This window comes from Salmo salar, chromosome ssa16, assembly GCF_905237065.1.
Source record: "Salmo salar chromosome ssa16, Ssal_v3.1, whole genome shotgun sequence".
Taxonomy (NCBI): Eukaryota; Metazoa; Chordata; class Actinopteri; order Salmoniformes; family Salmonidae; genus Salmo; species Salmo salar.
This window is the reverse complement of record NC_059457.1, coordinates 37,618,027-37,642,527: the sequence shown is the minus strand read 5'-3', so window position 1 is coordinate 37,642,527 and position 24,501 is coordinate 37,618,027. Positions and strand designations below refer to the sequence as shown.

At 43.5% G+C, this 24,501-nt stretch overlaps 1 protein-coding gene across 2 annotated transcripts in view; it reads left to right on the top strand.

Annotated features, from left to right (window-relative positions):
• The first annotated feature begins 20,414 nt into the window (after positions 1–20,414).
• Positions 20,415–24,501, top strand: part of LOC106573613 (A disintegrin and metalloproteinase with thrombospondin motifs 20) — a 154,936-nt gene continuing 150,849 nt past the window's right edge. For both annotated transcript variants that reach the window (XR_001321382.2, XM_014148814.2), the window contains exons 1-2: positions 20,415–20,820; positions 21,066–21,430. Coding sequence is in view for 1 of the 2 variants with exons in the window: in XM_014148814.2 (XP_014004289.1) it covers positions 20,730–20,820; positions 21,066–21,430 (456 nt within the window). In the remaining variant the exon portion in view is untranslated. The remainder of the gene's footprint in view (positions 20,821–21,065; positions 21,431–24,501) is intronic.

Here is a 24,501-nt window from a genome sequence, read left to right as displayed (position 1 = left end):
ATCATATAGCAGGCATCACTCTGGGTGTAGAGACAAGTCTGGGCCTAATATACCCAGGCAGCCATGGCTCCTGTTTTGGGTCTTATGCTAGAGTTGCGTAAGGTTTATATTCACACCTCAAACTTTACACCAATGCCATACCATTTCTGTTAAAGGAGGACTTTCATTAATTGTTTGTAATTAATTTCAATTAAATATGATATCATTTGAAGGGGTTTGAATGTGCTGTGTGGTCCATTTTTTCCTCCACCTCAACCTATCGCAATCAGCAGTGGGCTAATCAGTATAACTATGTAATATATCACACGTGATCCTTTCAGTAATGTATCCATCTACAACCGGAACGTTCCCATTACCAGTGCTCCCTCGCCCATCTTGGTCCCCCATTAGCGTAGTAAAATGTATACAGAGGTGGTGGAGGTGGTGGTGGTAGCCTATGGAAAACAGAGCTAAGTAGGTGTTTGCCCCGAGAGGGGATCAGTGGAGAAATCAAAGCCTGGAGACAGGGGTTTGTAAAAAGCAAATTTAGAGAGGACAAGATTAATGGAACTTTTCTTTCCAGGTCAAACCCCTTATAGTCAGGTTGTGCTCATATATATATATATTTAGAAAAGACAGTGGAGTGGAGAAAGGACAGGGTACCTGTACATGTTGTTCAGAACATCCTCTCACATGTAGCATGTTGCCATTGGTTTGGAGAGTTCCACATAAAAAAAAAGCTTTTTCAATTAAGATTTACCATACCTGCTTTTTTTTGTGTTGTTTTGCATAGTTCAACTGCGGATGTGTGAAGGCATTTGAGAACTAAAAAGCAACTATTAGGGCATGAAGTAATCCCAATGAAATTATAATTCTGTTTTGCAAAGAGTGTTTTCGTTGACAGCTTGCCTGTGATGCAGTAGGTCCAACACCACAATGCTAATCAAAAGCCTTTCTTAGCCCTTCTCTTACTGCCATTCAAGACTCACTCAAGAGTAAACACTGGTCCTGTCAAGCTGTGTGGGGATTTTAAAATACAAGACAACCATTTCTGAAAAGAGCCATTCAATTATGTGAGAATACTACTGTTTTCAATACAATCATCAAAACATACTATGAAACCTGTACTCTATATTATGAAAGCACTATATTGTCCATCTGTGGTTCCATTTTTGTTCATGGAAATCTTAAAAAAAAAAATTACCCTTTCTGGCGTTCCCCCAGAATATGATGTGTCATTGGGGAAGATAATACAATGCATGGAGAGAGTTGGGTTAGGACTGGTTGAGAGAGCTGTTTTGACAGCATTTTAAAGCTGTTTCCAGGTCTAAGACTAACAATGCTCCACTCAATTGGCAGGAAAGAAGCTGACTGGTCACTGTGTTTAAAAGGCCATGGAATTCGCAGTTTATGAAGTTGGACTTGGCTCGGCGCAGCGCAGCGGTGGAGGCGGAAGCTCCTCAGCTCAGGGGGTCTTAATCTAGAGTGCAAGCCAACACAGGTCTCAGGTGGCTGGCTACGGAGCTCCTTGATCATCCACCATGAGAACCACCTGAACTAGGAATCAGTGGGGGAGGGTTGGTGGGAGAGGTGAGGGCTGGAAGGCGGGGCTGAAGAAAAGAGAGGGAAAGAGGGAGGGAAGACATGGTCTGGTCACCATTTTATGTGTTACACAGTAACCCTTTTTCCACACTCCACTGCCTTCTCATTCTCCTCAGGATGCTTTAAAGGGTAACTCTCAACCCCAATTTCAGCTTTTGCCCAACCCCTTTATAAAAAAAATGCTTTCAGGTGAGATGTTGTAGGTGGAGGCAATTGCTCAGAAATATAAATTTGGAGGTGGGTAAAGGTAGTTGTACCTACTTTGACTCACATTTATTGCTGTATTGTGTTGGGAAGAAAAGTGCAATCATCACCTTGAAAATGAAGATTGGGGGCTCAATTCAATCCATTGCAGTATTTATGCAGTAGCTCTCAGTGATTGGTCTTGGGTATTGTATAAAAACCTACAACTACTACCAGGGTGACCCCTCTCACAGGTATGCTTTCACTTTTCAGAATTAGAAGTGTGTGGGCATGGGATGAATATTGTAAATAAAGGAAAAAATACAATGAGTTGACGTTGTCCTTAATTTATTGTTATGATGGATGTAGCTACTAATTTAAATGTATAATCCTCATAGCCAATCCTCATTTCTTTGTAAAAGCAAAATCTTTGAATTTGGTCATATGTGGAAATGTGCCTTACTGCCTTTTACATTTTGTGTAACGTCAGTAGTGTAGTCAAATGAAATTGTATTTGTCACATGCTTCATAGACAACATGTGTAGTCTATTCGATTTATGCTTGATCCGGCAATGTGGGCCAGAGGCGCTGTACGGAGGGTGTGACACAATTACGGCGCCTCCAGCGGCTTGCGGAGGTCAAATCGAGCCGTGTGCCTCCCAAATTCTGTAACAATGCGGAGGACTCTGCATAGCTCTGTATAGCTCTGCATTGACATGATTGGTTGGAGGTAGGTGTGGGCGGTACATCCTGTATACACACAAACTCACTTCCTTGACAACAAACATGAAAAACTTTGACGAAAGGCTATCAGAACAAGTTCACAAATAAAAAAAATCTTTATGATACCTCGTGTAGGGATTTCAAAGACATGAAAATGAGCTCCTGGAAAGAGATTGGGGAGATAATGGGGATGAATGGGGTAAAGAGGTCAATGGAATGCAGACTGTGGGGGATAGAAGGACGTTGGATTGGCGCACATTCAACAAATCTGATCTAACAAAGTGGATATTTGTCAAATCCTTAATGATTTATGTAACAATGTGGTTACCAAAATCCGATTTGGATATATTCGTCTGTTTTCCCTGCATAACATTTAGAAGTTGTCCCTTTTCAGGTTTTGAAAAAGTGACTGCTAAATGCTAAATCCCGTTCGTATAAGCTAGTAGCATAGCTAACATACAGAAATCGGTGGTGGTAGTCAAAGTCGTTTTTTTAACTGTAATGCAGTTGATTGATGATGATGTCATAAACATGTATTGGGGTTGACAGCCATACAAGCATTATACTCAGATTTCTACCTCACCATAGTGTTAAATACAAATATAAACAGTAGTCTAAATATAGGACACTTTTGCTGAGGGGCAATGGGGAAATTCAGGATGGAGATGCAGGTGAGAAAACGGTGCACCTTTTTTACTTCATGCTATCTTGACTGAGTTCCTATGACAAGAACCGGGAAACAGACACCAAAATCTCAGAAGAGGTAAGATCTTTTTGTTCAGCTAGTTTCTTCTTGTAATTAACTGGATGGCTATAGAGATTAGCGCTGAATCACTATGAGTGGTGCGGTGCAGACCAATTTATTGGATGCGTATGCATATTGCTCCGTATAGCTCCACATTGACATGATTGGTTGACGGTAGGTGGGGGTGGGAGGTCCTGTATAAAACACAAACTCACTTCCTTGACAACAGCTCTGCTCAACTGCTCTGCTCTGCAAAGCACAAGAAGTATGAATGCCCTGACTTCTGCAGAGGCCGTATCGCCGTAAATGCTGTACGGCCAATGCCGACGTCGGATTGACCATGTAGAGCCTATTGAAATGCTTACTTACGGGTCCTTTTCCAACAATGCAGAGTTAAAGATAAGATACAAAATTAAATAAAAATATAAATAGTAAAACGAGCAATAAATACACAGTGAATAAACAATAAAAATAACGAGTAAAAATAACATGGCTACAGTGGCTTGTGAAAGTATTCACCCCCCTTGGCACTTTTCCTATTAAAATGGATTTTTGGGGGGTTTGTATCATTTGATTTACACAGCATGCCTACCACTTTGAAGATGCTAAATATTTTTTTGTTTGTGAAACAAACAAGAAATAAGACAAAAAAACTGAAAACTTGAGCTTGCATAACTATTCACCCCCCCAAAGTCAATACTTTGTAGAGCCACCCTTTGCAGCAATTACAGCTGCAAGTCTCTTGGGGTATGACTCTATAAGCTTGGCACATCTAGCCACTGGGATTTATGCCCATTCTTCAAGGCAAAACTGCTCCAGCTCCTTCAAGTTTGATGGGTTCCGCTGGTGTACAGCAATCTTTAAGTCATACCAAAGATTCTCAATTGGATTGAGGTCTAGGCTTTGACTAGGCCATTCCAAAACATTTAAATATTTCCCCTTAACCTCTCTAGGGGAAGTCGTCCCACACTATTCAACAGCCAGTGAAAAATCAGAGCGCCAGATTTAAAACCACAAAATGTCATAATTCAAAGTTCTCAAACATAGGACTATTTTACACCATTTTATAGATACACTGCTCCTGAATCGAACCACAATGTCCGATTTCCAAAAGGCTTTACAGGGAAAGCAAAACATTAGATTATGTTAGGAGAGTACATCGACACAATAACCACACAGCCATTTTCTAAGCAACTAGCATGCATCACAAATATCCAAAACACAGCTAAATGAAGCACTAACCTTTGACGATCTTCATCAGATGACACTCCTAGGACATTATGTTATACAATACATGCATTTTTTTGTTCGATAAAGTTCATATTTATATATAAAAACAGCATTTTACATTGGCGCGTGACGTTCAGAAAATATTTTGCCTCCAATACTGCCGGTGAATCAGCACCACAATCTACAAAAATACTCATCATAAACATTGATAAAATATTAAACTGTCATTCAAAGAATTATAGATTAACATCTCCTGAATGCAACCGCATTGCCAGATTTCAAAATAACTTTACTGGGAAATCACACTTTGCAATAATCTGAGTACTGTACTCAGAAAAAAACACTAGGCGATACAGATAGCCGCCATGTTGGAGTCGTCTAAATTAATAAATAGTATTAGAAATATTCACTTACCTTTGATGATCTTCATCAGAAGGCACTTCCAGGAATCCCAGGTACTCAACAAATGTTGTTTTGTTCTATAAAATCCATAATTTATGTGCAAATAGCTTATTGTTGTTCGTGCGTTCAGTTCAGCTACTCCAAATGTAGGAAGCGCGCGGACAATGTCACGATGAAAAGTTAAAAAAAATTGTATTTACGTTCGTTCAAACATGTCAAACGTTGTAAAACATCAATCTTTAGGGCCTTTAGAACGTGAAGATTCAGTAATATTTCAACCGGACGGTTCCTGTGTCTTGAAAAAAGGTTTTGGAACAGAACATCCTGTCTCGTGAACGCGCCCCAATGAAGTGATGTCATTCCCTGCCTCACCAACTTCCATGCCTTCTCATTTGGTCTCTGTTCATCGTAGACGCTTCAAACAACTTCCTAAAGACTGTTGACATCGTAGGAAGTGCAAAATGAACCCTAACTCACCGTGTGTTCGATTGGCAATGACTTGAAAGGACTACAAGCACCAGAATTCTGACTTCCTGCTTAGATTTTTCTCAGGTTTTTGCCTGCCATATGAGTTCTGTTATAATCACAGACATCATTAAAACAGTTTTAGAAACTTCATATTGTTTTCTATCCAAATCTACTAATAATATGCATATTCCAGTTCCTGGGCCCGAGTAGTAGGCCATATAATTTGAGTACGTTTTTCATCCGGCCGTAAAAATACTGCCCCCTATCCCAAAGAAGTTAAACCACTCAAGTGTTACTTTAGCAGTATGTTTAGGGTCATTGTCCTGCTGGAAGGTGAATCTCTGTCCCAGTGTCAAATCTCTGGAAGACTGAAACAGGTTTCTCTCAAGAATTTCCCTGTATTTAGCACCATCCGTCATTCCTTCAATTCTGACCAGTTTCAATGTCCCTGCCGATGAAAAACATCGATGGATGGTGTTCTCGGGGTGATGAGAGTTGTTGGGTTTGAGCCAGACATAGAGTTTTCCTTGATGGCCAATAAGCTAAATTTTTCTTTCATCTGACCAGAGTACCTTCTTCCACATGCCTTTTGGTGAACACCAAACATGTTTGCTTATTTTTTTCTTTAAGCAATGGCTTTTTTTCTGGCCACTCTTCCGTAAAGCCCAGCTCTGTGGAGTGTACAGCTTAAAGTGGTCCTATGGACAGATACTCCAATCTCCGCTCATGGAGCTTTGCAGCTCCTTCAAGGTTATCTTTGGTCTCTTTGTTGCCTCTCTGATTAATGCCCTCCTTGCCTGGTCTGTGGGTTTTGGTGGGCGGCCCTCTCTTGGTAGGTTTGTTGTGGTGCCATATTCTTTAAATTTTTTAATAATGGATTTAATGGTGCTCTGTGGGATGTTCAAAGTTTCAGATATTTTTTTATAACCCAACCCTGATCTGTACTTCTACACAACTTTGTCTCTGACCTGTTTGGAGAGCTCCTTGGTCTTCATGGTGCCGCTTGCTTGGTGGTGCCCCTTGCTTAATGGTGTTGCAGTCTCTGGGGCCTTTCAGAACAGGTGTATATATACTGAGATCATGTGACAGATCATTTGACACTTAGATTGTACACAGGTGGACTTTATTTAACTAATTATGTCACTTCTGAAGGTAATTGGTTGCACGAGATCTTATTTAGGGGCTTCATACCAAAGGGGTAAAAACATATGCACGCACCACTTTCCATTTTTATTATTTTTCAATTTTTTAAAAACATGTTATTTTTTTTCATTTCACTTCACCAATTTGGACTATTCTGTGTATGTCCATTACATTAAATCCAAATAAAAATCCATTTAAATTACAGGTTGTAATGCAACAAAATAGGAAAACGCCAAAGGGGATGAATACTTTTGCAAGGGACTGTATTTAGTAGTCTTGTTGGTTCCAGACTTGGTGCATTGGTACCGCTTGTCAAGGAAGCATCATATAAATATATTGGCACACTCTACTTGCTAAGACCATTTCCAAATAATGCGCGCTGACACCTGCTTTTATAGTAAGCCTTGAGGTGGTACCACCCAGCACATCTAGAAGGGGGTGTATTTCATACCGAATCCCTCCCTTGAGATGACTTAGAGGAACCTTCTCAAAGCACCTCTACATTTTTTAATTTTTAAATTTTATTTCACCTTTATTTAACCAGGTAGGCTAGTTGCAAATTCTCATTTGCAACTGCGACCTGGCCAAGATAAAGCATAGCAATTCGACACATACAACAACACAGAGTTACACATGGAATAAACAAAACATACAGTCAATAATACAGAAGAACAAAAGAAAACAAAAAGTCTATATACAGTGAGTGAAAATGAGGTAAGTTAAGGCAATAAATAGGCCATGGTGGAAAAGTAATTACAATATAGCAATTAAACACTGGAATGGTAGATGTGCAGAAGATGAATGTGCAAGTAGAGAAACTGGGGTGTAAAGGAGCAAGATAAATAAATACAGTATGGGGATGAGGTAGGTAGATAGATGGGCTGTTTACAGATGGGCTATGTACAGGTGCAGTGATCTGTGAGCTGCTCTGACAGCTGGTGCTTAAAGCTAGTGAGGGAGATATCAGTCTCCAGCTTCAGAGATTTTTGCAGTTCGTTCCAGTCATTGGCAGCAGAGAACTGGAAGGAAAGACAACCAAAGGAGGAATTGGCTTTGGGGGTGACCAGTGAGATATACCTGCTGGAGCGCATGCTACAAGTGGGTGCTGCTATGGTGACCAGTGAGCTGAGATAAGGCGGAGCTTTACCTAGCAGAGACTTGTAGATAACCTGTAGCCAGTGGGTTTGGCGACGAGTATGAAGCGAGGGCCAACCAACGAGAGCGTACAGGTCGCAATGGTGGGTAGTGTATGGGGCTTTGGTGACAAAACGGATGGCACTGTGATAGACTGCATCCAGTTTGTTGAGTAGAGTGTTGGAGGCTATTTCATAGATGACATCACCGAAGTCGAGGATCAGTAGGATGGTCAGTTTTACGAGTGTATGTTTGGCAGCATGAGTGAAGGATTTTTTGTTGCGATATAGGAAGCCGATTCTAGATTTAATTTTGGATTGGAGATGCTTAATGTGAGTCTGGAAGGAGAGTTTACAGTCTAACCAGACACCCAGGTCTTTGTAGTTGTCCACGTATTCTAAGTCAGAGCCGTCTAGAGTAGTGATGCTGGACGGGCGAGCAGGTGCGGGCAGTGATTGATTGAATAGCATGCATTTAGTTTTACTTGCGTTTAAGAGCAGTTGGAGGCCACGGAAGGAGAGTTGTATGGCATTGAAGCTCATCTGGAGCTTAGTTAACACAGTGTCCAAAGAGGGGCCAGAAGTATACAGAATGGTGTCGTCTGCGTAGAGGTGGATCAGAGAATCACCAGCAGCAAGAGCAACATCATTGATGTATACAGAGAAGAGAGTCGGCCCGAGAATTGAACCCTGTGCCACCCCCATAGACACTGCCAGAGGTCCGGACAACAGGTCCTCCGATTTGACACACTGAACTCTATCAGAGAAGTAGTTGGTAAACCAGGCGAGGCAGTCATTTGAGAAACCAAGGCTGTCGAGTCTGCCAATAAGAATGTGGTGATTGACAGAGTCGAAAGCCTTGGCCAGGTCGATGAATACGGCTGCACAGTAATGTCTCTTATCGATGGCGGTTATGATATCGTTTAGGACCTTGAGCGTGGCTGAGGTGCACCCATGACCAGCTCTGAAACCAGATTGCATAGCGGAGAAGGTACGGTGGGATTCGAAAAGGTCAGTAATCTGTTTGTTAACTTGGCTTTCAAAGACCTTAGAAAGACAGGGTAGGATAGATATAGGTCTGTAGCAGTTTGGCTCTAGAGTGTCACCCCCTTTGAAGAGGGGGATGACCGCGGCAGCTTTTCAATCTTTGGGAATCTCAGACGATACGAAAGAGAGGTTGAACAGGCTAGTAATAGGGGTTGCAACAATTTCGGCAGATCATTTTAGAAAGAGAGGGTCCAGATTGTCTAGCCCGGCTGATTTGTATGGGTCCAGATTTTGCAGCTCTTTCAGAACATCAGCTATCTGGATTTGGGTGAAGGAAAAATGGTGGGGACATTGGCGGGTTGCTGTGGAGGGTGCCGGGCAGTTGACCTGGGTAGGGGTAGCCAGGTGGAAAGCATGGCCAGCCATAGAGAAATGCTTATTGAAATTCTCAATTATAGTGGATTTATCAGTGGTAACAGTGTTTCCTAGCCTCAGAGCAGTGGGCAGCTGGGAGGAGGTACTCTTATTCTCCATGGACTTTACAGTGTCCCAGAACTTTTTTGAGTTTGTACTACAGGATGCACATTTCTGTTTGAAAAAGCTAGCCATAGCTTTTCTAACTGCCTGTGTATATTTGTTCCTAACTTCCCTGAGAAGTTGCATATCACAGGTGCTATTCGATGCTAATGCAGAACGCCACAGGATGTTTTTGTGCTGGTCAAGGGCAGACAGGTCTGGAGTGAACCAAGGACTACTTCTATTCCTAGTTCAATTTTTTTTGAGTGGGGCATGCTTATTTAAGATGGTGAGGAAGGCACTTTTAAAGAATAGCCAGGCATCATCTACTGACGGGATGAGGTCAATGTCATTCCAGGATACACCGGCCAGGTCAATTTGAAAGGCCTGCTCGCAGAAGTGTTTTAGGGAGCGTTTGAAAGTGATGAGGGGTGGTCGTTTGGTCGCAGACCCATTACGGATGCAGGCAATGAGGCAGTGATCGCTGAGATCTTGATTGAAAACAGCAGAGGGTTATTTGGAGGGCGAGTTAGTTAGGATGACATCTATGAGGGTGCCCGTGTTTACGGATTTGGGGTTGTACCTGGTAGGTTCATTGATCATTTGTGTGAGATTGAGGGCATCAAGCTTAGATTGTAGGATGGCCAGGGTGTTAAGCATGTCCCAGTTTAGGTCACCTAGTAGCACAAGCTCAGAAGATAGATGGGGGCAATCAATTCACATATGGTATCGAGGGCACAGCTGGGAGCAGAGGGAGGTCTATAGCAAGAGGCAACAGTGAGAGACTTGTTTCTGGAAAGGTGAATTTTTAGAAGTAGAAGCTCGAATTGTTTGGGTACAGACTTGGATAGTAATTCAGAACTCTGCAGGCTATCTTTGCAGTAGATTGCAACACCGCCCCCTTTGGCAGTTCTATCTTGGCGGAAAATGTTATAGTTAGCGATGGAGATTTCAGGGTTTTTGGTGGTTTTCCTAAGCCAGGATTCAGACATGGCTAAGACATCCGGGTTGGCAGAGTGTCTTAAAGCAGTGAGTAAAACAAACTTAGGGACTAGGCTTCTAATGTTAACATGCATGAAACCAAGGCTTTTATGGTTACAGAAGTCAACAAATGAGAGCACCTGAGGAGTGGGAGTGGAGCTAGGCACTGCAGGACCTGGATTAACCTCAACATCACCAGAGGAACAGAGGAGGCATCACGATGAGGAACATTACGATTTCAATGCTAGAGTCGAACCGCTGGGGTAAAAAGAGCTAGATTCACTACTAAAAGACCAAAATACAGTGCATTCGGGAAGTATTCAGACCCTTTGACTTTTCCGCATTTTGTTACGTTACAGCCTTATTCTAAAATGTATTAAATCGTTTTTTCCCCTCATCAATCCACACACAATACCCCATAATGAGAAATGAAAAAACGTTTTTTATACATTTTTACAAATGTATAAATAATAAAAACCGGAAATATCCATTTACATAAGTATTCAGACCTTTTACTCAGGACTTTGTTGATGCACCTTTGGAAGTGATTACAGCCTCGAGTCTTCTTGGGTATGTCGCTACAAGCTTGGCATACCTTTATTTGGGTAGTTTCTCCCATTCTTCTCTGCAGATCTTCTTAAGGTCTGTCAGGTTGGATGGGGAGCGTCGCTGCAAAGCTATTTTCAGGTCTCTCCAGAGATGTTCGATCGGATTCAAGTCCGGGGTCTGGCTGAGCTGCTCAAGGATATTCAGAGACTTGTCCCGAAGCCACTCCTGCATTGTCTTGGCTGTGTGCTTAGGGTCGTTGTCCTGTTGGAAGGTGAACCTTCACCCCAGTTTGAGGTCCGGAGTGCTCTGGAGCAGGTTGTCATCAAGGATCTCTCTGTACTTTGCTCCTTTCATTTCCCCCTTAATCCTGTCTAGTCTCAGAGGCCCTGCTGCTGAAAAACATCCTTTGAGCATGATGCTGCAACCACCATGCTTCATCGTAGGGATGGTGCCAGGTTTCCTCCAGAGGTGACGCTTGGCATTCACGCCAAAGAGTTCAATCTTTGATTCATCAGATCAGAGAATCTTGTTTCTCAGGGTCTGAGTCCTTTAGTTGCCTTTTGGCAAACTCCAAGCGGGCAGTCATGTGCCTTTTACTGAGCGGTGTCTTCCGTCTGGTCACTTTACCATAAAGCCTGATTGGTGGAGTGCTGCAGAGATGGTTGTCCTTCTGAAAGGTTATCACATCTACACAGAGGCACTCTGGAGCTCTTTCAGAGTGACCATCAGGTTCTTGGTCACCTCCCTGACCAAGGCCCTTCTCACCCGACTGCTCAGTTTGGCCTGGCAGCCAGCTCTAGGTAGAGTCTTGGTGGTTCCAAACTTCTTCCATTGAAGAAAGGTGGAGGCCACTGTGTTTTTGGGGGACCTTCAATGCTGCAGACATTTTTTGGTACCCTTCCCCAGATCTGTGCCCCGACACAATCCTGTCTCGGAGCTCTGCAGAAAATTCCTTCGACCTCATGGCATGGTTTTTGCTCTGACTTGCACTGTCAACTGTGGGACCTTATATAGACAGGTGTGTCCATTTCCAAATCATGTCAGATGAATTGAATTTGCCACAGGTGGACTCCAATAAAATTGTAGAAACATTTCAAGGATGATCAATGGAAACAGGATCCACCTGAGCTCAATTTCGAGTCTCATAGCAAAGGGTCTGAATACTTACAGTTAAAGTCGGAAGTTTACATACACTTAGGTTGGAGTCATTAAAACTCGTTTTTCAACCACTCCACACATTTTTGGTTAATTGTTTACAGACAGATTATTTCACTTATAATTCACTGTATCACAATTCCAGTGGGTCAAACGTTTACATACAATAAGTTGACTGTGACTTTGAATAGCTTGGAAAATTCCAGAAAATTATGTCATGGCTTTAGAAGCTTCTGATAGGCTAATTGACATAATTTGAGTCAATTGGAGGTGTACCTGTGGATGTACTTCAAGGCCTACCTTCAAAGTCAGTGCCTCTTTGCTTGACATCATGGGAAAATCAAAAGAAATCAGCCAAGACCTCAGAAAAAAATGTGTAGACCTCCACAAGTCTGATTCATCCTTGGGAGCAATTTTCAAATGCCTGAATGTACCACGTTCATCTGCACAAACAAGAGTACGCAAGTATAAACACCATGGGACCACGCAGCCGTCATACCGCTCAGGAAGGAGATGCATTCTGTCTCCTAGAGATGAACAAACATTGGTGCGAAAAGTGCAAATCAATCCCAGAACCACAGCAAAGGACCTTGTGAAGATGCCGGAGGAAACGGGTACATCATTATCTATATCCACAGTGAAAAGAGTCCTATATCTACATAACCTGAAAGGCCGCTCAGCAAGGAAGAAGCCACTGCTCCAAAACCAACATAAAAAAATCCAGACTACGGTTTGCAACTGCACATGGGGACAAAGATCGTACTATTTGGAGAAATGTCCTCTGGTGTGATGAAGCAAAAATAGAACTGTTTGGCCATAATGACCATCGTTATGTTTGGAGGAGAAAGGGGTATGCTTGCAAGCCAAAGAACACCATCCCAACCGTAAAGTACGGGGTGGAAGCATCATGTTGTGGGGGTGCTTTTCTGCAGGAGGGACTGGTGCACTTCACAAAATAGATGGCATCATGTGGCAGGAAAAGTATGTGGATATATTGAAGCAGCATCTCAAAACATCAGTCAGGAAGTTAAAGCTTGTTTGCAAATAGGTCTTCCAAATGAACATTGACCCCAAGCATACTTCCAAAGTTGTGGCAAAATGGCTTAAGGACAACAAAGTCAAGGTATTGGAGTGGCCATCACAAAGCCCTGACCTCAATCCCATAGAAAATTTGTGGGCAGAACTGAAAAAGCGTGTGCGAGCAAGGAGGCCTACAAACCTGTCTCAGTTACACCAGCTCTGTCTGAAGGAATGGGCCAAAATTCACCCAACTTATTGTGGGAAGCTTGATGAAGGCTCCCGAAAAGTTTGACCCACGTCATACAATTTAAAGGCAATGCTACCAAATACTAATTGAGTGTATGTAAACTTCTGACCCACTGGGAATGTGATGAAAGAAATAAAAGCTGAAATAAATCATTCTCTCTACTGTTATTCTGACATTTCACATTCTTAAAATAAAGTGGTGTTCCTAAATGACCTGAGACAGGGAATTTTTACTAGGATTAAATGTCAGGAATTGTGAAAAACTGAGTTTAAATTGTATTTGGCTAAGGTGTATGTAAACTTCCGACTTCAAGTGTATGTAAATAAGGTATTTTTGTTTTAATTTTTAATAAATGTGAAAAAATGTATAAAAACCTGTTTCCGCTTTGTCATTATGTGGTATTTTGTGTTGACTGATGAGGGAAAAAGAGTATTTCATCAATTTTTAAATAATGCTGTAACGTAAGAAAATGTGAAAAAATAAAGGGGTCTTAATACTTTCCGAATGCATTGCATATCACTTTTGCAACAAACTGTCAAAATGAAGACCAGAATTCACGCGTTTCACTATAACTAAGCCTAAAACATCTGGTTTTCAATTAACTTTTTTTTCTTCATGAAAGGTACTCTATAAACTGATGGAACTATGTGCAACTACGTGCTACTAAAACATCTGTTCATTTTTGGAAACGAAGAGGAATTTGAATTTGGAATATCTCATTAGTTTAATTTAAGAATATTGTCAGTATTGTAGGCTTACTACATGTAGTAATACTGGAGTAGGAGTATAATAATGTGCAGTGTCATACTCAGTTAAGCAGTTAGTATTGTCTATTACAGTTCTTAGAACTGTCATACTCATATACTCAATGGTGTCTGAACCTTGTAAGTAAACCTTGTAAACCTGTGACACCTTAACTTCCCCCGGGGATAAATAGAGTTTAATTATCTTGTATTCTAGAAGGTGCAAATGCAGGTCAGAAAGACTAAACGTTGCAACACTGCAAGGAGTGGCAGCAAGTAAGGTTACCTACCCGCTGATCTGGAGGTATATATCACTGTTATGACTGAGAGTTCAAACTCACTGAACCATGCTTGGTGGGGGGGAGGATGGGGGGTTTGTTTGAACACTCAAGGCCAAGCTTTGCTCAAGCTGGGGGAGAGCAGGGCAGGGAGAAGGGAGGGGTGATGGGAGGTTTGGGGGGGGTGTCATCCTGACATGCTAGCACCTGAGATGCTAGTTGAAAGGCTGCCACTGCTGCATTTAGTAATGCCGAGGCGTTAAGAAGGAGTTAATGACCAAGACCAGCGGTTCATGGTTTTGGTTTAGAGCCTTATGCCATCGCATCTGGCAAAGGTGGACACTGGTACAATATACTGCGCATGTAAGTGTTTAAGTCATCTTCTTATCGAATAGCAACAGCTATTGTATGGATAATGTTAATGAGGCCCAGATTGCTGAACTGGAAGGGCAAGTAGGCTGCATTTTCTTCAATTATGAGATTAATCATGAGCTACTTGATCGTGTCAGGTAGCCTAATGGTTAAGAGCATGATCACCGACAACGATGAGACAGCCTATAGGGAGGAAGTCAGAGACCTGACCATGTGGTTCCATGACAACAACCTCTCTCTCAACGTGATCAAAACAAAGGAGATGATTGTGGACCACAGGAAAAGGAGGATCGAGTACGCCCCCATTCTCATTGACGGGGCTGTAGTGGAGCAGGTTGAGAGCTTCAAGTTCCTTGGCGTCCACATCACCAACAGACTAACATGGTCCAAGCACACCAACACAGTTGTGAAGAGGGCACGACAAAACCTATCCCCCCTCAGGAGACTGAAAAGATTTGGCATGGGTTCTCAGTTCCTCAAAAGGTTTTACAGCTGCACCATCGAGAGCATTCTGACAGGTTGCATCACTGCCTGGAATGGCAACTGCTCGGCCTCCGACCTTAAGGCACTACTGAGGGTAGTGCGTACAGCCCAGTACATCACCGGGGCCAAGCTTCCTGCCATCCAGGACCAGGCGGTGTCAGAGGAAGGCCCTAAAAAAACAACAACAACTGCTCCCTGGGCGGCGATGACATGGATGTCGATTAAGGCAGCCCCCCGCACCTCTCTGATTCAAATGGGTTGGGTTAAATGCGGAAGATGCATGCAGTTGTGTAACTGACTAGGTGTCACATTCTCATTGAGCTATGAATCTAAAACAAGGCCACTTCTTCCGAAAACATGGTAACAATATCGCTCAGCTAGCATGTCATAAATCTGGGTCAAAACTTGCACTATTGAGTTCAGTAAATGATCAACCCAAGTAAAAAGATCAAACAGGACGGAAAAACTTGAGCTCAACACATTGTTCTGCACACATGTCCCTTTTCAGAGTAGACCAGATTGAACCAAGATGTGTTAAACTGCATGAAATATATTTTCCTCAAAGCCAATTAAGCCCCTCCAAAATACAGTATACCACAGAAATAATTTGAAGACAAAAATGTGAAACATTATTCAAATAAATATTCCAATGATATTCTATAAATAAAGGGAATAAAGACATTTGTTCTCCATATGTGAAGTCTCTTTGTTTTAGAACAGCATACTGCTCTATCTGATCTATCTGCTGTAGTCAGCAGCAATCATCTATTCCTCTGGTTCCATGATGCTCCATTGATGGGTTGTGTCAAAACACAATGGACTGCATGCAGTCTGAGGGCACAATTCCCCCTTCACACTTCCTGCTGCTGCATTGCATCCAGTAACCCCTTCAGAGCACATACACCCCACCCCCACCCTGTTCCCCTAACCTCACAGGGTCAAGCCAGGCCAAGGGACTTGGTAGGAGGAGAAGAGGGGAAACTCAAGCTAGGCCAAGGGACTTGGTAGGAGGAGAAGAGGGGAAACTCAAGCTAGGCCAAGGGACTTGGTAGGAGGAGAAGAGGGGAAACTCAAGAGTGTTCCATCATTAGATGACAAACCTGCTCAACATGTGGAACTCATAGGCACTAAGCGGCACTTTGTTAATGTCATTCTCATCTGATATGTGGAGGAATGACCTCAATATGCAGACAATTAGTGGCTGCCAAGGGCATGACTTCTCTTTCTCTTTTTCCTCCTGCCTGCATGCTTTCTGTTCTGTCCAAGACTGGAATGGCAGGAACTCAACTAGAGCCATTGGCCACACAGTGAGGGAATTTCAGTGCTGTTTGTAATATTACATTAAACTATGTGAGCAACAAATGTAAGTTATGGTCAACTGCGAGATCAGGTGATTATCCTCCAAATCCCATAATTCCACAAGTCCTTCAAATGGTCTGATGATGAAGTAGGTATCTGATGCATGTCCAACAGCAGAGGTGGCAGATTGGAGTTTTCCTATTTCAATCTTGTTTTGAGGGCAGCTCTGTCTCCACGGCAGACATTGATGTGATTGGCTACATTTAGGCAAGTAGTCACAATGGTGGAGATAAGTTTAGTTAAGAAAACAAGGGCTTCAGATGCAGTAAGTGGAGGGGTTATGACCATGTGACAGAATTCCTGACTCTCAGCACATCTGGTAATGGGATAACTAAGTAACATAATAATAAGCCTGCTGCACTTTTCATTAACAAACCATTGCATCTGTGGAGGCTTAATTAAAAGGTGTGTCGTTATACAGACTACCCCATACAGGCACTTGGCTCATTTAAGGAGTAGTCACTGAGTGCCGTAGGTGATGGGAGTGATGTTTGTTTGGGGGTGGGTGGGAATGAGGGGGGTAGGTACGAGGGTTAATAAAGTGATGACCTAAGGGGGGCTATAGGCACCTGTTTGGCAAGCCAGCGGAGGATTATGTCCCTACACTCTTAGAAAAAAGGGTTCCAAAAGGGTTCTTCAGCTGTCCCCATAGGAAAACCCTTTTTGGTTCTAGATAGCACCTTTTTTTTCTAATTGTATATACCTTAAATAAATGTGGTTTGTGGTTTCTTCTTTGTTTCTTCTTTCTGGTTTCGTCCTGTTCTCTTGGTTTCAGGGAGTTGGACCTTTGTGTGCTCATGTACCCTTATTGTAAAGCACTGGAATAAATCAGAATGTCCATAAAGTTCACTGTAACATAGTGTATCTATAGGGGAAAGCTGGAGCGGTAGGCTCATCACCTTTATAGAGTTATTCTGCAGAGCAGTTGAGAGTGAATTGGACTGCAGTTGGACTGTAACTGGTTACTGTTTGTCAAATTCAATTCTTCTTCTACATTCACAGTATGATCTTGATTGTGAAAGAGCTCTGAGAGTGGTTTAGGAATCAATGGCTTCACGGGAGGCTTGGAAATCAATGAATAACACATCAGGGAAGCATCAGATTGAGGAGCTACAGTAGAAAGATTTACTTCAACTGAACAATCACCACATCTTTCGAGGACCCCTCAGATTCATACGCAGCTTAGGTGCTTGCACAGACACTGTGGTGCTTGGACAGACACTGGCCGTCCAAGTGCTCAGTTAAATTGGCTTCACTCTATCAGAATGGATGAATGCTCTCGTTGTCACCATGATAGGCCTAAAAGAGTGAAGTCAGTGGTATTCATTATTTAGTTACCTCATCTTGTGGCTCCTGCAGTGAGCCTCACTTTGAATTACTTTAAAGGTCCAATGCAGCTGTTTTTATCTCAATATCAAATAATTTCTGGGTAACAATTAAGTACCTTACGATGATTGTTTTCAATTAAAATAGTTTAAAAAAAAAGCTTCTTAGCAAAGATCAATTTCTCAAGCATGAATTTTGCTAGAAATGTCCAGAAGGTGGAGGGGGAAACTGAAAACTTGCTGTTATTAGCAGAGAGGTTTGGAACTCTCTTTCTTATTGGTCTATTAAGTAATTTACCGCCTGGTGATGTCAACAGGCAGGCCAAAACTCCATCTCACCAAAACAGGCTGAAATGTCAGGCACTAAAATGTTCTTTAACTAAAATGGCATTATATTAATTTTCACAATTTCACAGTATTATTACAATCTCATAGCATGGAAATATATATAAAACAATTTTTTGAGTGCACTGTGCCTTTGAGTCCAACTTTCCAGTGGCAGTGGATAGCATGCGACAAGCAATGCAACTACAGAGAGAGTTTCTGAATAGATAAAAGCCATATCGTTGAGTCTTCTTGAATGATTTTATTTTAATTTTAAAGTCAGTGCAAAAGACCTCACTGTAAACTGTTTGTACTGTATATATTTGCCATGGCAGCATCACTCTCTCTGCTTATATAGCTATATCCCATCTGTAAATTGTGTATTCCTACTGTAATCAGCCTATACTCCAGAGTTTTATGTTTATTGTACCGATATTGTATATTCTGTATGATGTGGACTTGTGTCTCTATTCTGTTTGTCTATTGTCTGTTGCAGGCAGCACCTTCACACTAAGACAAATTCTGGGTTATGTGTAAATGTACTTGGTGAATAAAGATTATTCTGATTCTGACCAGATCCCAAAACTATTCCGGGGTGCCCACCGAATATAATCATGCACAATGAAGTGACATTTGTGGCCAAAGAAGATAAAAAAACATGGTCTCTTTCAGATGTCCATCAAGTGTGTTCTAGACATTACATGCCCAAATGACTAACTAGGAAGTGAACTGACCAGAGATTTTATGAATTAGAGACACGAAGTATTCTAAACACATGAAATGAGTAATGTTAATAGGTGTTATAATGAAATTCTTATTTTGTCTCAAACTGTATTATTGCTCCGGCTCCAAGGTTTCATTAGAAATAAAAAATCCTTCTTACTTTTATGTGGGCTTTTTAAATACTAACAATACTATATGTAATAGGTAAATTAATGAGAATAGATGATTGACATACTCATGCAAGATGATTGACTTACTTTCAATTTCGGATAAGAGGTTTGCAGTGGGCTCTGTAATAGTCCGGCAAAACATTTGGTAACACTTTACTTATAGGCCTACTATATAACTAAAGTCTGCAGGTATAATGCTTTGTAACTTGATATAAGAAACTTTTAGCATTTATAATAACGCTTATATAATAAGGCTCATGACTGCATGGCCAGGCACGACTCCAACACCATCAACAAGTTTGCCAATAACACAACAGTGGTAGGCCTGATCACCAACAACGATGAGACAGCATATAGGGAGGTCAGAGACCTGGCCCTGTGGTGCCAGGACAACAACCTCTCCCTCAACGTGATCAAGACAAAGGAGATGATTGTGGACTACAGGAAAAGGAGGATCGAGCACGCCCCTATTCTCATCGACGGGGCTGCAGTGGAGTAGGTTGAGAGCTTCATGTTCCGTGGTGTCCACATCACCAACAAACTATCATGGTCCAAACACACTTAAACAGTTGTGAAGAGGGCACGACAAAACCTATTCCCCCTCAGGAGACTGAAAAGATTTGGCATGGGTCCTCAGATCCTCAAAAGTTTCTACAGCTGCACAATCGAGAGCATCCTGACTGGTTGCATCACTGCCTGCTATGGCAACTGTTCGGCCTCCAACCGCAAGGCACTAAAGAGCGTAGTGCGTATGACCCAGTACATCACTGGGGTCAAGCTTCCTGCCATCCAGGACCTCTATACCATGCGGTGTTAGAGGAAGGCCCAAAAATTGTCAAAGACTCCAGCCACCCTAGTCATGGACTGTTCTCTCTGCTACCGCATGGCAAGCGGTACAGGAGTGCCAAGTCTAGGTCCAAAAGGCTTCTTAATAGCTTCTACCCCCAAGCCATAAGACTCCTGAACAGCTAATCAAAGGGCTACACAGATCCCTCTTGAATGATGCTGCGTTTATTATCTATTATCTCTGTTTATTATCTATGCATAGTCACTTTAACTCTACCTACATGTACATATTACCTCAATTACCTCTACTAACCGGTGTCCCCGCACATTGACTCTGTACCAGTACCCCCTGTATATAGCCTCGCTATTGTTATTTTACTGCTGCTGTTTAATTATTTGCTACTTTTATTTTCTATTTTTTACTTAACACTTTTTTCCTTAAAACTTCTTGAAGCATTGTTGCTTAAGTGCTTGTAAGTAAGCATTTCACTGTAAGGTCTACACCTGTTGTATTCGGTGCATGTGAGAAATTTGATTTGATTTATAATAGAGTATGTAATGCCTCTCTAAGTATCAAAATGCCAACTGACTGGTTCATTTTGAGATGATAATAAGACATACGGGCAGGTTTTATAAATGCGTTATCACTATTGCAGCTCTCTACCATAGCATAGTCAACTCACAAAGAGTCGGCTACAGACTGCTCCAAATTGTGTGGTGGTCGAGGTACACTCACCATTGGCTCTCCGGCCTAGGGGCGGGCCTTGTTTCTGATGTTGGCGAGCGTTTAGGGTGCAAGGGGTGTTCTATGGATGGCTAAGGAAAAGCTTAGTTGGCACTGATCCCTCCTTTCCATATAGACGTAGCTTACTTTAGGCATCAAATACTCTGTAAGGTATCGTAAATAGTGCGTGTTTGCAGAGGATAGTGGATGCATGTTTAATAATGCGATGAGGCCAACGCACTTTGCAAGACTTGTGCTGCAGAGAGCCTCCGCAGATCCCACGACCTGTTGCTGAAGCCGGGAGGAGAGAGGAGAGGCGCTTGAGAAGGATAGTACTGCCTTGGACACGAGAGCCCGTGGTTTCTTCGCTGAGGAAATCATGCAGTTTGCAATCTGGCTGGTTGGACTAATGTGTCATCTGTCAGCACTTGTCCGGAACTCCTTGGAATACCGATTGCATCCGAAACAAGGTAGCCTATATATCTTGTTGATTTATGGTAGGATACACCCGGTTAAAATGCCGTTTCTGAGAGTATGTTTAAAATGTTTAGTCGGCTAAATGGCACTGAGAAAATATTCCAGTAGAGGAACAGTACATTGTAGCCTACGTGTTCTCATATAAAATAGTTGAATGTTCAAAACTGTTACATTGACATCTCTATTGGCTACATTTATTACCGTTATAAACTCTAATGCACTTTTCCTTGTCTTTTAGAAAGTTTCATCAAACAGTTGTCATCCTATGAAATTATCACCCCGCTGCGGATAAATGATTTCGGAGAATCATTCCCCCACAAATTGCACTACAAAAGGAAACGGAGAAGTGTAAATGCAGATTATTCGGCTGGTTTACGTGCTCACTACAGAATCGACGCATTCGGACAACGCTTTCATCTCAATCTAACCGCCGACTCCGGTTTTATCGCCCCCTCATATACTGTGACACATTTGGGAGCGGAACATAGCAATGCAACCGAGTCCCGCCAACAAGACCTCAGCGATATGCGTCACTGCTTTTTCCGCGGACACATCAACGCAAAGATTGAATCTACCGCTGTCTTCAGTCTGTGCACTGGCCTTGTGAGTATGACTCTAAACTTAGATACTTTTTATCAGACATTGCTGACAAGTCTCCCGGGCAATTCCCATTTCAACGGATTCCAAGCATATCCCCCATAACACACAAGTGAAGTGAATATGTGTAACATGAGCATGTGTGGCTTGACATGTGTCATTGACCACAGTGTGAGCAGGGACAGGGGCAGGGCAGCATCCCATTTTATGCCTATTCAGCAGTAATACCACTGGGGTGATGCTGCTATTACACACGATTTGCATAATGTCCTCTGCTGGATAGTGTTTACAAAGTGGGTATCGGTGACATACATGTGTTTTTTAAGTGATGAAACACCTTGGACACACATGTTTATTTTTATTGTGCCAATTACAGAATTACACATAGCCTAGGCCTCTTTGAATATTGTCACGTCCTGACCAGTAAAAGAGGTTATTTGTTATTGTAGTTTGTAGTTTGGTCAGGACGTGGCAGGGGTGTGTTTGTTTTGTTTTGTCGGGGTTTTTGGGTTGTGTTCTATGGTTTGTATTTCTATGTTCTATTTTCTATTTTTTCTATTTCTATGTCTAGTTTATTGTTTTGACCTTCAATTGGAGGCAGCTGTTCCCCGTTGCCTCTAATTGAAGGTCGTATTTAGTAGGGGTGTTTTTTCTATGGGATTTGTGGGTAGTTATTTCCTGTTTTGTGTTCGTGCACCTGACAGGACTGTTTAGTGTCGTTTGTTGTTTTTTATACGTGTTTCTTTTGTTTTCCTTCTTTAATAAAATAAGAAGATGAGTTTACACGTTTCCGCTGCGTTTTGGTCCAATTCATACGACAGCCGTGACAGAACTACCCACCACCAACGGACCAAGCAGCGGAGGAAGGAGCAGCAGCGGAGCTATAAGGAGTTTTGGACTTGGGAGCAGATACTAGCAGGAGAAGGACCATGGAGGAAGGCTGGAGAGGACAGAGAACGCTATGCTGGGACACGGCTAGCAAGGAAGCCTGAGAGGCACCCCCAATAAAAACATTTGGAGGGGGGCACACGGGTAGTTTGGCTGGGCCAAGGGTGAGCCCTAAGCCAACTCCCCGTGCTTATTATGGGGAGCGTGTGGAGAGGAGAGCGCCGGTGTATGCGGAAGTGTTTGTAAGTCGCTCTGGATAAGAGCGTCTGCTAAATGACGTAAATGTAAATGTAAAAATGTAAGTGCGCACAATCTCGTCCATGCGCACACACAGTCCGGTGCGAGCGATCCCAGCCCCTCGCAAGTGCCGTGCTAGAGTGGGCATCCAGCCTGGAAGGAGGATGCCTGAGCAGCACATCTGGCCACCAGTGCGTCTCCTAGGCCCAGGCTACCCTACGCCTGCTCTACGCACGGCAGCCATCAGGCCTCTGCACAGCCCAGTTCGCCCTGTGCCAGCACTCCGCTCGTGCAGGGCTACTATTACCATCCAGCCAGGACGGGTTGTGCAAGAGGTGTGCTCCAGACCTCCAGTGCCTACTCATGGCCCGGTGTATCCAGTTCCTGCTCCTCGCACTAGCCCTGAGGTGCGTGTCTCTAGTCTGGCGCCTCCAAAGCCAGAACCACGCACCAGGCCTCCAGTGCGTCAGCCCAGTCCAGCTCGTCCTGCTCCTGCTCCTCGCACTAGCCCTGTGGTGCGTGTCCCTAGTCTGGCGCCTCCTAAGCCAGCCCCATGCATCAGGCCTTCAGTGCGCAGTCCCCGTCCAGAGCGTCCGGCAACAGTTCCCCGTCCAGAGTGTCCGGCAACAGTGCCCCGTCCAGAGTGTCCGGCAACAGTGCCCCGTCCAGAGTGTCCGGCAACAGTGCCCCGTCCAGAGTGTCCGGCAACAGTGCCCCGTCCAGAGTGTCCGGCAACAGTGCCCCGTCCAGAGCTTCCGGCGACAGTGCCCCGTCTAGAGATGGCCCACAGTCCGGAGCCAGCAGAGACGGCCCACAGACCGGAGCCAGCAGAGACGGCCCAAAGTCCGGAGCCAGCAGAGACGGCCCACAGTCCGGAGCCGACAGAGAAGGCCACAGTCCGGAACCGACAGCGACGGCCCACAGTCCGGAACCGATAGAGACGGCCTACAGTCCGGAACCGGCGCAGCCAGTGTGGCCCTACAGTCCGGAACCGGCGCAGCCAGAGTCGCCCTACAGTCCGGAACCGGCGCAGCCAGAGTCGCCCTACAGTCCGGAACCGGCGCAGCCAGAGTCGCGCTACAGTCCGGAACCGGCGCAGCCAGAGTCGCCCTCCAGTCCGGAACCGGCGCAGCCAGAGTCGCCCTCCAGTCCGGAGCTCCCAGAGTCGCCCTCCAGTCCGGAGCTCCCAGAGTCGCCCTTCAGCCCGAGGTCTCCAGCGACGCGCATCAGCCTGAGGTCTTCAGCGATGCGCCATAGCCCAGAGACTTCGGGAGGGGTAAAATATAATAAGCATTTAGCGGGGGTGGACAGGTTAGGTTGGGGAGTAAGGCCAGAGCCTGAGCCACCTCCGTAGTAGGAGGTTGGGGAGGGGGGGGGTGTAGCTCAAGAACCGTCGGTGACGGTGGCCACCCTCCCTTCCCTCCCTTTAGTTAGGTACTGTCACGTCCTGACCAGTAAAAGAGGTAATTTGTTATTGTAGTTTGGTCAGGACCTGGCAGGGGTGTGTTTGTTTTGTGTTGTCGGGGTTTTTGGGTTGTGTTCTATGGTTTGTAGTTCTATGTTCTATTTTCTATTTTTTCTATTTCTATGTCTAGTTTATTGTTTTGACCTTCAATTGGAGGCAGCTGTTCCTCGTTGCCTCTAATTGAAGGTCCTATTTACTAGGGGGTGTTTTTTTATGGGATTTGAGGGTAGTTATTTCCTGTTTTGTGTTCGTGCACCTGACGGGACTGTTTAGTGTCGTTTGTTGTTTTGTATACGTGTTTCTTTTGTTTTCCTTCTTTAATAAAATAAGAAGATGAGTTTACACGTTTCCGCTGCGTTTTGGTCCAATCCCTACGACACCCGTGACAAATATACAGTACTTGTGAAAAGTTTGGACACACCTACTCAGTCCAGGGTTTTTCTTTATTTTTTACTATTTTCTACATTGTAGAATAATAGTGAAGACA